The following is a 17,100-nucleotide window of genomic DNA, read 5'->3' on the forward strand; positions in this document are numbered from 1 at the left end:
TATTAAGTTTCCCGGACTTGACTCAAAAGTGCAGATGCGAATTGAGCTATCTATCTAATAGCCAGACATTTTCAGTGGCAGCATTATAGTACTTTAGACTCTAAAGTCCTTGGACACAAGGACTATATTCGTGGGACTGCATGGCATGTAATAGGTACCCCGTAAATATTTGCTGCAGAATGAACTAGTGGTACATGATGAGTTAAGTAGCAGAGAAACAACATGAGTTTGGCTCCAGAATCAAATTTTGAACATGAATGCCCTTTTAACATCTTAACTCATTTTACATGTATTAGTACAATAAATATCAAAGATGCATAAGTGGTATCGATGTTTTGCTCATTTGACTTCGTCTTTGATTACTTGGGGAAGAGACAGAAAATTGCTCTAAGTTTCCCTTTTTATTTTGTGCTACCCAAGGATATAGTAGTAAGCATGAAAAACAAAAAAGGAAACTGATTATTTAAAGGGGTACCTGCAACTATTGCGAGGGAAGCAGAATTTTATTATTTTTTTTAAATCCATGCAAAAATATACCGAGAGTGAAATTAAAGGGAATTTGCTAATCTTTTTTAAGGAATTTCCTAAACTAAATATCAATTTAGCAAAAGTAAATTCCTGGATCTTGGTATTAAACACAATTTAAAGTACATCTTCCTTTGCAAATATTCTTGCTCTTTGGGAAAAGTTAGGTAATCAATGCCGGGAATATAGGTAGAATATTAGGATTTTGATAATCTATAAAAGCCACTTAGCAGAGAAGTAAAGATATTCTTAAATAAATTTGAACCTTACATAAATATAGTAGACGATGAATGATTATGATTGCTGTAGAGTTCAAAGCAAGCATGGAGAGCAAACTTGTAAATGTATTTCTTTAAATGCTGGTGATCTGAAATGGGTTTTTCCTGAAAATCATATTAAATGAATCAGCAGATGATCCAAAGATAACTTAAATGTATTGCTTCTTTGTTTACTCATCCATACAGAAGGCAAATTTCCTGCCAGGTTAGTAGATGACTCTTACTAAGTGATGTTTGGTGTGAATTTTCCTACCTGTGCAGATAGCGGTCACAACAAGCTAAAACCCATTTAAATAGAATCATCCAGTTGCTGAAATGGACCCATCAGCAGCTTTTGTGAAGTTAATGGGATTTTGTTAGTTTAGTTTTATTGCAATCATTGATAAGAGAAGGGACACTTCATGTGTAATGAAGTACTAAGTGCTGTCATTTCATTTTTTCTTATGATTACATAAAGCAAAATATGGGCTTTTAAATTGATATAATATTTATTTTACTGCATTCCACATGATAGATTATACATTTTTAGATCTTTTTCCCCTGGCCAATACAGATAAATATGATCACTTTTAAACAAAGTATGTTTAAACCAAGGTATGTTATAACAATTTTATTCTAATGTTCAAAAAATTAATACATGTTAGTACTTTATGAGAATTTTAACTTTAGAAATCTATGTTAATTGGAAATATTTTTAATATATCACACTTTGAGTTTCAGGAAAATATGAATACGTGGAGAATACATATAAGGAAGTGATAAAGATCGCAATTTAAAACTAAATGCCAAAATTAGTCACAAGTCAGTTTAAATCAACAGAATCGTTTTTCATCTTTTAATGAAAACATATCAGTTAAAGGCTTACATGGGAGAAGTTTTTCCCCTTCTCCCTAAATATGGCTTCTGTTTAATCTACCTATCTCACATGGCAAAAATAGGATTTTGTTTTGTTTTGTTTTGCCATTTTAGATATTTGAGATAGGTAGATAGATAGATAGATAGATAGATAGATAGATAGATAGCCAGGCTTTTTGGGTATTTGGTTGTCAGATAAAGTTTTTCAAATGAGGGAAAGTACCATTAGCTATAATAACTTCTTCGCAATAAAAAGTAAAGGGGAGTGGTGATACAGAACGATGACTCATTTTTTCCCAGTTCCTCTTGATTCGTAGGTGGCAAGACTATAGAGAAACAAGTAGGGCAGAAGGGCTCAACAAAGAACTGGAAAGCCTGATGCACTAAGAATCATTCCTGCCAATCCTATACAGCAGCCCTTCTTGCAATTTCCCCTGGCTTTGCCCACTCTGTGAAAAGACTCTCCCATGTTGCCTCCCCTCCTGTCCTTCATCCTGTTAATTCACTCCCTCTGCACCTCTGCCCCCAGGCTACTTCCAGAATGGGGTGCCTGGGTCGACCCTGGAGATGCCAACAGAGAGCTGACACCCATATGGTACAGAAAATAGAAAAATGGATTGGTTTGGACACATGAAAAGGAGTTTAAATCACAAGAAGCCTATGCTGGGTTTTAGACTTGCTAGCCTTAGTTATTTTATTGCCCGTTCCCTTATTTTTCTACCTTTTAATTTCCTTCAGATGAAGAAAATGTGGCAGAAAGAGCATCTTCTGAGCCAGAACTGCATCTCAGGCCTTACCAAATGGAAGTCGCCCAACCAGCCTTGGAGGGGAAAAATATCATTATATGCCTCCCTACAGGGAGTGGGAAAACCAGAGTGGCTGTTTACATTGCCAAGGATCACTTGGACAAGAAGAAAAAAGCATCTGAACCTGGAAAAGTTATAGTCCTTGTCAATAAGGTATCCAAATAGCACATAATACCACAGTGTTTATTTTCACTGTATTTTTCTGACGCATTTGTAAAATGACATATATAACAATGGATCACGCAGACTTAATGTAATTAAGAGGAATGTCAAAATAAGTAATTTATTTTATTTTAAATCTTTGCTCTTACAGATGTATGTAATATCCAAGTTATTAGCTTTTAAAATGAATTTTTTCATAACACCAGAGCATAAATCAAATAGCTGTTATTTATGTGTAAAGAATAATACATTTACCCAGATATTCTTTAAGGTTAACTGACACTAATTTAAGTTATCATGTCTATGGACATGAATGACTTCAAAATATTACTGGAATCTAGGATCAGATATTGTTTTTTGGAGTCTCTTTAACTGTTGACCCTTAGTCAAAGGTGGCAAGTCCTCCTTACCAGAATATATATCATTTGTTTGAAGACAAAGAAAAAATTAAGTGACTATTTGGCTGATCTAAATCAAGTTAAAAAGGAAAATAGAGGGACGCCTGGTTGGCTCAGTAGGTTAAGTGTCTGCCTTCGGCTCAGGTCGTGATCCCAGGGTCCTGGGATCAAGCCCCACATCGGGCTCCCTGCTCAGCGGGGAGCCTGCTTCTCCCTCTGCCTGCCGCTCCCCCTGCTTGTGCTCGCTCTCTGACAAATAAATAAATAAAATACTTTTTTAAAAAAGGAAAATAGTTAACTAACTTTCAAGAATTATATATAGATGTTACTTGAAATGCAACTGAGGTTTTCCTCTAATAATTTATATTTTGGAGTATTTAAAGAACAATTTTCATAAACAGGTTTAAGTCTTCTTCACTGCAAAACAAAATCTAGTTATTTGAGCTTTATTCAGATAAATGAGTTTATTAATTTATAAATGTGTATATTGGGCAGATTAATCTTTATTTCTGTGGAGTAAAATTGAGTATACATTTCCATGGTCAGACATAGTCTTTTTTCTATTACTTACAATAACTAGAGTTTCATCATTTCCTTTACCAAATATATAGTAATAGACTATACAGCTTTTCTATATTCTTGGATTTCTATTATGCCAAAGGTTTTAGTTGCAACCTGCCTTTTGGTACCAAAGAAACATACTCAGAACCTATGATCTGAGTAATTTCTATCATGTAGTTCCAAATGCATTTTGTATGTATCTGCTAAGTCGAAAAACCTCTTCTTTATACTTGAATGCCTACTATTAAAACAGTTTTATTTCTCTTGTGACAATAGTGATACATTAGAATTTATTTGTGAATAGCCTTTCACGTATTCTCTTTATAAAGGACATTATCTTTTGGAATAAAGGGAGTCTAGCTTTGAATACACCTTCTACCCAGCAGTAGTTTGACGTTGGGCAAAATCCTAACTTCTTGCTTTAGTTCCCTCATCTGTAAAATGAACAAAATAATACCACCCTATATAGTTGCTCTGAAATTTAAATTAAATAACCTATCTCAAGCCTGGGAATGACTCAGTAAGTTTTAGTTCTTTCTCGCACTCCCTCTTCCTCACCTCCATAACTAATTAAGTGGAACCCTTTAACCAGTGAACAGGGTCTTAAGTGCCAGGTTTACAGAAAAGAACAAAGTTAACGGGATTTGAAGATACTTCAGCTGGAGTTCTTGAGACCATTTGAGTATTCTGCAGTTTCCTCAAACTGAGCCTTCACCATCTCCCTCCTTAAAGGCTCTCTTTCCCTCCTTAACTGTCTCTTTGTTAGTTACACCCCCTCCTCCAAAGCATGAAGCCTCAACACCTAGGAGATATTTTTAATTCATCTATTTCCTTCCCTTCTTTTATCAGGCCCCAGGGTCATAAACTCTTAGAGCTAAAAGAGGACTTCAAGATCCAGCTCTCATCCAGCTCTCATTTCATCTCTCGCCTCTGCTGAGTAGAATAGGCTGGGATATCCAGGAAGTTCTGCTTTTAATAAGATAGCTTGATCCATTCTTTGAATGACTGGCACTGATGGAAAGCCCTACCGAAATCTGTTTCTCAGAAATCCACATTTGGTTAGAGTTCTTTCCAGTGTGATTATACAGAGTAAGAATTAATTCTCCTGCCTCACGACTGCCCTTCACATAGAGAAGGCAGCAATGTGGCTCCTAAGTCATTTTTCTTTTTGTTCCCTGGGATAAATATTCCCAGTTCCTTCAACTATTTTTCATATAACATGGTTTCCAGATTTTTAATCATCCTGAGTGCCCATAGTTTTTGAGACATTTATTTAGGACCTTTTTCAAATACAGCATCCAGAGTTGGGTAAAATACTATAGATACAGTCTTATTGGTGCAGACTGGAAGAGAGAGGAGATGTGACTCTAAGCCCATGACCAGGTTTGCCTTTTCTACTGGTGCCGGCACCCAAGGACTCACCTGGAGTTTGCCATAAACTAAAAGCCTCAGCTTCTTCTTTGTCTGAAAATCTGCTAAACTAAAATTCTTTTAAGTTATCTTTGTGCAGTTAATTTCCAAATGCAAACGTTCATTTCTTCATCTTACGCATGTTGATTGATCATTGCAGGTCTCAGGTTTTTGTATGCATCTAATGCAACTTGTTCTTATAATGACTCCTTCTTTCAGTGCTGTATGCCCATCACAAATCTTTCATCTCATTGGATCTAGGTAATTCTTACAAATCCACATTTGCAACCATGTTTAAATGTTAAATTATCCTCACTAATTATTCATATTCACTGCACTGTTGTGTAGACACTTAAGGACATAAGTCTAATTCATCATCTGCTTCTCTATTGTTTTTCCCTAGGAATTACTAGAAACCTCTCCACTAGTTCTTCCATATATGTCATAATTGTTTACTTTATCATCCCATTTCTTTCAATTTTAAAGTAACTTGAGCTTCAGTTCTCTTCATTTGAGTCTGGCCCTGTCTGCCACATAACCTTAGTTCTATATTTAGCCTAATAGATGGTATTGTAACCCTTGATCTCGAAAAGAGAAATCCTGTCCCCTCTAACATCGTTTACTTTCATCTCCCTGCCTCCGTGCTTCCCAAAGTTATCGCCTTCAAATGCAGGGAGAAATGAAAACACCACCTGGGTTCCCAGACTTTCTATTTCCTATCTAGGGCTTCAACATCACGAGAGATAAATCCCAGGTTCCTTCAGATGCTATAATGCAGCCCCATATGATTCAGCAGAAGTGGGTAGCAGTTGGGTTTGATTAGTCTTGGCAGGCACTCTGTCACATCTCAGGAAAAGGCTCCAAGAGGACCACACACCTCCCAATTAGCCATGTCAGACTTGCATCTGGCTTTCTCTGTGTCCTTCAGTAGGAAGTCAACGCCACCCAGAGTGAGTATCAGGATTTCCAACACCTGCTACCTCCTGTGGAAACTTATTTTTGCTCTGTAGACCAGAAGATACTGCTTCTTTGGAAGGTCTTGACTCATCCTTTATGGGCAGAACCCCAGATTGCTGTGTCACTCCATGGTATAGAGATTCTTAAATCATTCAGCAGCATGAGGGGATTTAAAGACAAATCAAAGGCAGATCCTATTCTCAGGAATCTACACTCTAAGAAATGAGAGATGTTTATTAATAATATGATAATATTGCATTGCACTTTATTATACAATATTAATTATTTTTATTGTATCTCATTAAATCCACACAGGCACTTTATGAGGTAACCGTAATTATCCTCATTTTACCCATCAGAAAACTGGGGCTCTGAGGCTTTAATTGGTCTGTCAGAGCTCATCCTGCCAATAAGCAGCAGAGCTGAAACTTGAACCCTTATCTTCTGAAGCTAACTGGCCTTCTTTTTTCACTATACTGCTGGAATAAAAGGATCAGCAAAATATCAGGGAAGTTTTCTGAGGACCAGAAAAATGACAGCCTCTATTTCATTTAATTTTCACAACAGTGCTACCATAGGTTAACATTATCTTCATTTTATTGATGTAGAAATTGAAATGATTGAAATGATTCAGTAACTTGTCCAAGGTCACATAATAAGTAAGTGGCTGGAGTCGTTTTCAGGGCTGACTTTCTCTCCCCTGGATCTTGCTATCTCTTCCCACTAAGCTTAATTTTCATTCTCTACTTCAGAGTCTTTCTTACTTCTTCCTCAGATTATTTCCTCTGTCTCGTGTAAGTAGAATGAAAAGAATAGTTCTAGAAAAATATGTCAGAAATGACTTTGTGTAAGAGAGAGAAGAGCTGCGGTTCTCACATTCTAAAGACTTACTGTCACATGAGAGGTTTCATGTTAAGTGCAGGTTATGCACACAGAATTGTGTCCCCAAAGACGGTCCCTAGGTTCAGTGACCCTTTGGTGGGGCCCAGGAGTCTGCATTTTCCAAATCTCTCAAGTGATTGTGTGGCAGATGGACCAGAAACTTGACTTTGACAAAAAACAAACAAAACCAGAACAAAACAAAAAACAAAAACACTAATGGAAAGTTTCTCTTCTTATTTTTCTCACCTTGTATTATTTTCTCCCACTTACCAAACTTGGTTATTGATTTTGGGTCTGCACTGTTTCGTTGAAATTCATAGATTCCACTTTACCCCTTTCTTTTCCACATTCACTCTTAAATAACTTCATTATTTATACTGAACAATGATACAAAGCATTGTTCTTTGTACACTATTTTCAGCCAGGGGTGTCAGCCAGCCCTCATTGTACACATAAGTGGGGCTCACCTCTAGTAAAAAGATGAATAACACATGTTCTGCAGACCAGTGGAAAGATAAGCATTGATCACATTATCTGGTAATTATATTATGAGGAGTATAATGCTTACTCTTTGATGCTGGCCCTTGAAACTCCTCCTGCCAACTCTCTGTTTGCCACACTATACATCCGTAGGCTCCCGTGGGAAAAATTCTCTGAGGATATAACATTCAAGATGGCCTGGTCATTCCTTTCCCTAATCTAGGAGGTATTCAAAATGACTGGTAATGTGTAGCATTGAAGGGTCAACTGAACCACCTTCAGCAGGCACTGTGACATACAGAGAGCCAGCTGAAAGGACTTTTTTTTGCTACCATGCAACAAAACCTTTATTAAAATTTTCAACAGGTTCAGCTATAACTGAAAGTAGTAATTTAATTTTTTTTATGCTGAGCGAAATAAGGTAATTTAATTTTTAAACTTAAATTGGGACAAATGGCCATAATGCAGGGTAATGCCATCACTGGGGAGTATAAATGCAACACTGAAGAATTAATAGCCACCCTTCAGACAGAGAACCAAGTACAGGGTTGACACTTTCCGGATGTTGTAGTCAGAAAGAATGTGGCCATCTTCCAGCTGCTTGCCTGCAAAGATGAGCCTCTGCTGGCCACGGGGGATGCCTTCTTTATCCTGGGTCTTGGCCTTCACATTCCTTATGGTATCACTGGGTTCCACCCCGAGGGTGATGGTCTTACAGGTCAGGGTCTTCATGAAGACCTGCATTTTGACTTGCTAGTGAATGCAAAGATACTGTGACTTGCCAATTACATCGAGTAACCTCAATGCCAACTACTCCCTTCGGTAATGCCAGTCACCTCTGAAAGATTTCCACTTACTTTGCCAATCTGTTTGCTCTTTTGTTCTTTCTCAGCCACCAAAGCTATTTTAGTGGTCTACCCCTTCATCTCACATCTGCTCTCCTATGCAGTGTCTTACCTCCTCACTTTTGGTTCTCTGCTCCTTTCAGTTTTTTAGGCATGTTGCCTCTGGCCCCATCCCAAAACAAACAGCAGGAATAAATCAACAACTCACAAGGGTCCTATAACTATTATACTAAATTTAAAATATTCTGCATGTTATTCACAGCCCTTTATAGCCTGGCCCTGATCTGTGAATTCAGAATTTATTTCTTATCCAGCCTTGGTTTTAATTTATCTTGTCATTGACTCATGATTTACAAATTAAAATTCTTTCTCAACCCTTCTTTTGAGTACTCAGTTACTTCTGCCTTTTTGCTGTCACTTTGTATATATTTCTATGGGAGAATTATTACACTGTGTTTTACTAATTTGTGGTTTTTTGTTGCTTAGTCTTAGTCTATGTGCTCAACTAGACTGAGTTCCTCAAAGTTGTCACCCATATCTTAAACATGTTTATGTCTCAGATACAATGTCTACACCTAACAGGCATTCAGTAAATGCTTATTGACAAATTAATGAATGTAATGATGGATAGGTTGTTATGCTTAATTAACTGATAATGTAAACACCTCTGATAATGCTTGCCACGTAGTAGGCCTTTGATCAATACTCCTTTTTCTTTGACCATGCTCTCTCTCTCTTTTTAATTTTGTCATTTTTAAAGGTGCCACTGGTTGAACAGCTCTTCCGCAAAGAGTTTGAACCATTTTTGAAGAAATGGTATCATACAATTGGATTAAGTGGAGATACCCAATTAAAAATATCATTTCCAGAAGTTGTCAAAACCTATGATGTTATCATCAGTACAGCTCAAATCCTTGAAAACTCCCTTTTAAATTCAGAAAAAGGAGAAGATGATGGTGTCCAGTTTTCAGGTTGGTCGAAGTGTTTATTTTTGGAAAAAGAAGAATTAGTGATATTGATGATAGCACAGAGGCTGTATTAGTTATATATCTTTAAAATGCTGATTTAAAAAGATTATCTCTGATTTAGGGGCGCTTGGGTGGCTCAGTCAGTTAAGTGTCTGACTCTTGATCTCAGCTCAGGTCTTGGTCTCAGGGTCGTGAGTTCAAGCCCCGTGTTGGACTCCACGCTGTGTGTGGAGCCTACTTAAAGAAAATAAAAATAAAAATAAAAAGATTATCTCTGATTAGATTGTCTTCCATTGTTTAAGTTTTCATTAAAACTCTTCTACTTTCTTGGGGAAACACAAAAATTATGATACATTTTTAATTAGGTCACTTTATTTACATAAGAATATGGTATTAAATCAAGCACTCACTGGACTTTCCATTTACTTTTAATTTCTAGGTACCAACAGGATATTTTCATATGCTAATGGCTACTGTTAGATATGCCATCTTTTCCATAGAATGAAATATAATCCTTTCTATTTTGTAGGGGAAGGGAAGAGAAAGTGAGAGAAAGGGAAAGAAGTATAAATAATCATTATAATAATTGTAATAATTAAATGCAGTGTTAAAACAAGGCAAAATGATCTCTGTTTAAATGTTATGGTTCTTATTTGACATAAAAATAAACCCTCATCAACTTAAAATTAAATTGTTTTATTAAAGAACAAAAATGTAATCCTGATTAATTGTGGGGAATAAGGCAGGGATTGAATTCCATCCTGTAACACTTTTTACCTTTATAAACTTTCTGAAATTAATCTCTTAAGTAAGGATAATAACTAACAATAATAGTTTCATAATTAATATACCTGGACCTCTGGATGTACAGATGACTAACATAGTCCCATTGCCCTCTTAAAAAGTGAGAGGTCTGTGCCAGGATTCTGCTCAAGAAAAGATATCCCCGTCACAGCGCAGTTTACTACCTTTAAGGTACTTTTTTTCACTCTACCTTGCTGGTATGGACAAATGAACCACTTGGATTTTCTTTTAAGACTTTTCCCTCATCGTCATTGATGAATGCCATCACACCAACAAAGAAGCAGTCTATAATAACATCATGAGGCGTTACTTGAAACAGAAGTTGAAAAACAATAAACTCAAGAAAGAATGCAAACCAGTGATTCCTCTACCTCAGATACTAGGACTAACAGCTTCACCAGGTGTTGGAGGAGCCAAAAGGCAAGCTGAAGCCAAGGAACACATTTTAAAAGTAAGCCATTAACTTTATGTAAAACACAATAGCAACAACAACAAAAAACCCTAAAAGCAAATGCCAGAGCTTCTTGGGCTTCTTGAGTAAGATTAGGTCCAAGTGCCATGGAGTGCATAAAAGAAGGTATTCTATGATCATCAGTTAAGTGAAATCAATATGTTTTAGTTAAACATATTCAATCTTCTACAAAACAGTAACATGCCCTAATAAATTACTATGGTACAGAAAAATATCACAAAAATTATGGAGTACGGATAGAATCAATGAAAAATTGGGACAAATGAAATACCTTATTTTAAATATCTACTCCTGTTGTTAAACCTGATGATCCATTTGATATAGAAATATGCACAAACTATGAAAATTTCTAATTTTCATAATACTCCATGAGTTTCAAAATTGCATATTTTTTTCTGTGTCTTTTTTGTTCTGTGTGATTCTCAGATTCTGGGTAATTCAAATTAAATGAGAAAATGGAGATACGAGAATCTTTAGTTGCGGTTGTACTACTTGTCAGCTGACCCCAAGTGGTAACACCACATAAAGTACTATTGTTGATTTCAATTGTTCAGTGAATTCAGAGTAAAATTTATATTTTAAGTCCCTTACTTTTAAGTTGAATTCAGTAAAAATCATGTAGAACAGAGAGAGGCACAATTATTTGTTCCAAGATATAATTTGTTATGGGATTAAGGACTAATACCAGTCTAGATCCAGGCACATCCAGGCTTTGGCTGCTCCTAGCTTTACATTGTCCTCGTTATGTGTAGAGGAGGGTGGTAATCTAATCCAGGGATGTCAAGATGACCTTTAAAATCTCTTATGTGATAGGGTTATCTCATTACCATTCTCTGCCGATCTCTGTAATTTGCTGCATTGTTTCCATGTCAGTTTTTCCAGCCGGCAAATGGAATTTAAGGAATGAAAATAAATACACTTCTTTTTCTGGAATTATCCACCAACAAGATTTAGAAGCTTCTTTTTAGTCCATAGAGATAAACGTATTGGTTAATCAGATCCACAGTAGAGCAATACTAAAATGCTATATTTAGTTAGTCATGGTCCTTATTTGTTATATGAAAAATAATTCTACATTGAATCAGTTGAAAAGGAAAAGTAAATATTTGAATATTGAAAAAAATCTCTTTTCCAGATATGTGCCAATCTCGATGCATGTACCATTAAAACTGTGAAAGAAAATATTGATCAACTCAAAGACCAAATAAAAGAGCCATGCAAAAAGTTTGCAATTGCAGATGACACCAGAGAAGTATGTGCTTAAAATTTTATATTTATTACGGGGCGCCTGGGTGGCTCAGTTGGTTAAATGACTGCCTTCGGCTCAGGTCACGATCCTGGAGTCCCAGGATCGAGCCCCACATCGGGCTCCCTGCTCTGCAGGGAGTCTGCTTCTCCCTCTGACCCTGCCCCCTCTCATGTTCTCTCTCTCATTCTCTCTCTCTCTCTCAAATAAATAAATAAAATCTTAAAAAAAAAATTTATATTTATTAGATTTTTTTGTTCTTTTGTTTTTTTTCATTATGTTCATTTATCCAACATACAGTACATCATTAATTTTTGATGTAATGTTCAACAATTCATTATAATACCATACTCAACTGAAAGATGCAAAGATTATTTTATACCAACCATCTGAAGAATATTATCTTAAATTTTTAGCAAAATAAGTTGCAGGTTTATTCTTTTTTTTAATTGTTGGACAACAAAGCACTGCTGTGAATTCTCTCTTCCAGCCTTCTTTTAGTTTTCCAGTTTATATGAAGAGTAGCTTGACTACATGTGAGCATGGAGGTGAGGGTAGAGAGGTTGTATAGCTAAACTAGAGTGATTACTGTAATTCATTTTATTCTTTTTACTTTCTTGGTGAATTTCAGCACTGGTTTTCTGACATTTTGCAGAGCCATTTTGTTGCTACCAGATTACAGTTGGTAATGATAATGGAAATCTTACTTAATTTGCATATTTACTTTCTTAAGAGAACACTGACATGGTAAAGAAGTAAAATATTTACTTTAATGATGCTTTTGCAATGAGTATTTTCACTGATTATAAAAACCAACTATGTTAGTTTGGACATTATGACCAGTATATTATGTCAATACTTTCTTTTGTAAAATATAAAAAGCATGATAAATTTTAGCTCTATGTACTTGCTAATAATTATAATCATTGAAAATCTACCTCATAGGATATTAGGATTAAATAACATGAAATATGTATAATAGGCAATATTATATTTGAAATGTAGTAGGTACTAACCCAATGTTACTGACCAATCTCCATAGATCAATTTTTTGGAAATTCTGAAGATGACTACTATCTATTCCAGCTGAACCAGAACATTTGAATATACTTTATTTTCATTCACTTCTTGTTCCTTATTCAGTTATACTTAATAACTTTAAATGCATATTTCTACTCATAATCATTTTTAAAAACCCCACAAAAATCCTCAGGATATATTTTTAAAAGAAGTTGCCATGTTACTTTTTAACTTACTTAATTTTGATATACTTTTTATTGAAGTATAACAGACATGCAGAAAAGTGCAACTTCATAGGTGTACAGATTGCTGAATTGTTATAAAATGAACACACCTGTATAATCAAAATCCAGATTAAGACACAGAATATTTTCAGCACCCCAAAAACCCCTATTCTTCCTTCCAGTTACTCATCCCCCAAGGATAACTACTATCCTGACTTCTAATACCAAAAGTGGGTTTTAACTGACTTTGGACTTTATATAAATGAAATCATATAGTATGCACTCTTATGTGTCTGGGTTTTTGTTTTTTTTTTTTTAACTCTATCTCTTAACTTTTTTTTTTAAGTTCCAGTTAGTTAACATACAGTGTGTGTGTGTGTTTTAACATACAGTGTTATATTAGTTACAGGTGTACAATATAGTGATTCAACACTTCCATACATCACCTGGTGCTCATTACAAGTCTAACTTTTAACTTTTTATTTTGGTAGAAATAATACTGAAACCAGTTCTTCAAAAGGGAATGTTTCTTAAATTACATTACAGGCTTTCTAAATAATGGGGGCATTGCTTTAATACATATATTTTATTTATTATTATTTTTAAAGATTTTATTTATTCATTTGACAGAGAGAGAGACAAGGAGAGCAGGAACACAAGCAGGGGGAGTGGGAGAGGGAGAAGCAGGCTTCCCGCCGAGCATGGAGCCCGATGCGGGGCTCGATCCCAGGATCCTGGGATCACGACCTGAGCCGAAGGCAGAAGCTTAACGACTGAGCCACCTGGGCGCCCCAATACATATATTTTTAAATTACAATTAGCATTCAAGGTGCATATTATCCATTAATTTTATTTTTGTAAAACTTTTAAAATGGAAATTCCAGCAGCGGTACATGGTGTTGGTGTGTGTGTGGCTTAAGGGTGGATTACTGATAAAAAATAAATGTGCAAAGAGGTGGTCAGAGATTAACTTGTTACTTTGTCCAGACAAAGATTCTGAATCAAATTTATTATAACATGGAAGTTATTTTTAACAAAGATAATGTTATTTCTTTAACAATACAAGCATGTAAGAATAAGTGTATAATTTATTTTTAGGATCCATTTAAAGATAAACTTTTAGAAATAATGAACAAGATTCAAAGTTTTTGCCAAATGACTCCAATGTCAGATTTTGGAACTCAACCCTATGAACAATGGACCACTCAAATGGAAAAAAAAGGTAATTTGGGTTTTGACCCAACATTTAGTTTATTCCATGTTTATGCCAAGATTTCAGATGATATGTCATATATTCTCAACCAAACTGAAAGCAAATAGAATATCAAATGGAATTTCTGTGTTCGAAGTAGTATAAGGATGAACATGTTCTAATCCCTTACCTAAGGAAAGAAGCACCAATCCATCCATTTTTCTCTTTATTTCCAGTCTTTCACTTATTGTATGTTTAACATATTAAGATAAATATTATGTTTCTGTCTCCAAGTGCAAACTCAACTGAAATGTTTTTCATGCCATTCCTCTGAGTCGGCATGAATCAGGTGTGTGTTCTTGCTGATCCAGAGCTCAGGTAGCCAGTCTAGGGTTTGGAAAACTTTTAGAGCTCAAGGCACATTTTGATCCTTACCTTGCCCATCTCAAAAACAACGTGAAGCCGATTTTGGAGTCAGTATCATAGACATATTCAAGTCCACAGCACAATTTTAAGGGGTGTGTTCTACCATGATTTCACTGTACGTAACATATTTTTTCATAGCTGCACGAGAAGGAAATCGCAAAGAACGTGTTTGTGCAGAGCATTTGAGGAAGTACAATGAGGCCCTACAAATTAATGATACAATTCGAACAATTGATGCATATAATCACCTTGAAGCTTTCTATAATGATGAGAAAGAGAAGAAGTATGCGGTCCAAGAAGATGATAGTGATGAGAGTGGTGAGGATGGTGATGGTGATGGTGATGAAGATGAAGATGATGAAAAGAAACCTTTGAGCCTGGATAGGACAGATAGATTTCTCATGGATTTATTTTTTGGTAAGAATCAATGTTATGTTGATTGCGTACTTCATGCATTTGCCTCTTGGCGTGAGCCTGCTGCTTCCAAAAGTCCCTCTTAAAATCATCTTTCATTTTGAAAGAAGAAATCCCATTCATATTGGGGCTCTTTCCAATTGATGGGCTCAGATTAGCCATAAATTGTATAATCACAGTCATTTGGTCATCTGGTTTTATTGTCAACAAGATTGCAATACATTTATTTATTAAGCTAGCCTGATCATTAGATAGCACAAGATCAACTGTAGTTCAACTACATCTTGGTATCTCATTACATAAAATCTCCCAGTGTAATTTATTCACATGTTTTATAATTAAAACTAATTCTTTCTTAAAGAAAACAGGAGACTGTTGAAAAAGCTGGCTGAAAACCCAAAACATGAAAATGAAAAGCTGACCAAATTAAGAAACACCATAATGGAACAATATACAAGGACTGAGGAATCGGCCCGAGGAATAATTTTCACAAAAACAAGACAGAGTGCATATGCCCTTTCTCAGTGGATTACTGAAAATAAAAAATTTGCAGAAGTAGGAGTCAAAGCCCATCATCTGATTGGAGCTGGACACAGCAGTGAGTTCAAGCCCATGACACAGGTGAAAACATCCTTCTAAATTGCTTTCCTTATCCTGTTATTACTGTTCCCAAATTAGTTGTAGTTTTTTTTTTCCATCAATTCTATTGCCACTCCACAAATAATTTTATGGAATGCTTGTTCTTAAAATAAAATGTGAGTTGAGTAGCAATCTAATCTGTGGTGTCTGATAAGCTAAGCATTGTTGGGAGTCACTTTTTTCACATACTTGGAGGAACTTTCAAAATTGAGTTTCCTTTGCAAAAATAATTGACATTTAAACTTAGTAACTAAATGGAAAAATGGTTGCGACATAATATCAAGTGGAAAAATCAAACCCCCACAAAAATATGTGCATTACAATTAGAAAAAATGTAGAATACGTTTGCATAGGATGGGATCTGTAAGGCAACTTGGAAAAATGAAGACATTTCATGTGTTAGAGATTTGGGACTATGAGTGATTTTCTTTTCCTTTTTAAGATTATTTTTGCTTTGTTTTCATTTCATTATACTACTTACCGTGTGCACAGTAAAACCCATGGAAGAGAAAAAAGGCACTGTTAGACATTACAAGCATGGCTTGTTCGAATAAAATTGTTCTTCTGAAGTCATATTGACCTTGAGTCTTGTTGGACAAGGGGACACTTCAATTCTGTCATGGTCATCAGAATTCAGTGCAATGGAGCAAATTAAATCTGTTTTAATGTTTGCTGAAAAAAAATAGTTCTTGAAATTTTACACTATAATGCTCAATATACTAACTGCCTGTACGCAGTTAAAGTTGCCTTTAAAATTTATGCCAGAAAAAGAAAGCATTGTTTTCCTTGGGTAAGGAGCTTACTTCCTCCTTTGTGATGAGAGCTAGTTTACTTAGTTTCCTTTTTGCCCTAGCTTTCAGGAAGCTCACAAGCAAAATTAAAGTTCAGTCTCACTGCCTCTATGTTAATCCTTACAAATAGTACATCTGTATTCTTCCACTCCTGTTTTTAAGTTTCTGTTATATTAACTTTAGTATTTTCACTTTGGTTATATGTGGCCTCAGCTCCTTTTCTGAAAAGAGGTGACGTACAAAAGGAAAGTATGTTGTCAAGCTACTTTTTGCTCCTTAGCCGTTTCAGATTTGGGGGCTATATGCCAAAATATAGAACACACCCCTTCCTTATGCCCCACACCCTCCCCTAATGAACAGAGTTGGACTTATTCACTGGGAGAGGGAGTCAGCATTTATTTGATGTGATTTGAGGGTCTAACCCTGTCTGAAATTCTCATTATTAAAGTTACTTTTTTAAAAAGATTTTATTTATTTGTTTGAGAGAGAGAAAAAGCAAGCACGCACGAGTGGGGGGAGGGGCAGAGGGAGAGGGAGAAGCAGGCTCCCCGCTGAGCAGGGAGCTGGGATCCTGGGATCATGACCTGAGCTGAAGGCAGATGCGTAACTGACTGAGCCACCCAGGCGCCCCTTAAGTTACTCTTTTGAATAGCACAGACATCTTCTGCTAAAATCCAAAGACATGTAAGCTTTTATTAGTGGACATGAGTGTGAGAGGGAGAAGTTATCAGAGAAGACTGGAGAG

The 17,100-nt window shown here is 35.8% G+C and overlaps 1 protein-coding gene across 1 annotated transcript in view; it reads left to right on the forward strand.

Moving 5' to 3' along the window:
- Window positions 1-17,100, forward strand: part of IFIH1 (interferon induced with helicase C domain 1) — a 54,796-nt gene that overhangs the window by 28,483 nt on the left and 9,213 nt on the right. Inside the window, exons 5-11 of the mRNA XM_035007890.1 lie at window positions 2,397-2,617; window positions 8,920-9,130; window positions 10,165-10,382; window positions 11,539-11,655; window positions 13,992-14,115; window positions 14,650-14,928; window positions 15,287-15,546. Of these exons, the coding sequence (XP_034863781.1) occupies window positions 2,397-2,617; window positions 8,920-9,130; window positions 10,165-10,382; window positions 11,539-11,655; window positions 13,992-14,115; window positions 14,650-14,928; window positions 15,287-15,546 (1,430 nt within the window). The remainder of the gene's footprint in view (window positions 1-2,396; window positions 2,618-8,919; window positions 9,131-10,164; window positions 10,383-11,538; window positions 11,656-13,991; window positions 14,116-14,649; window positions 14,929-15,286; window positions 15,547-17,100) is intronic.

The sequence above is a fragment of the Mirounga leonina genome, unplaced genomic scaffold, assembly GCF_011800145.1.
Source record: "Mirounga leonina isolate KUSES-001 unplaced genomic scaffold, KU_Mleo_1.0 Mir_151, whole genome shotgun sequence".
Classification (NCBI taxonomy): Eukaryota; Metazoa; Chordata; class Mammalia; order Carnivora; family Phocidae; genus Mirounga; species Mirounga leonina.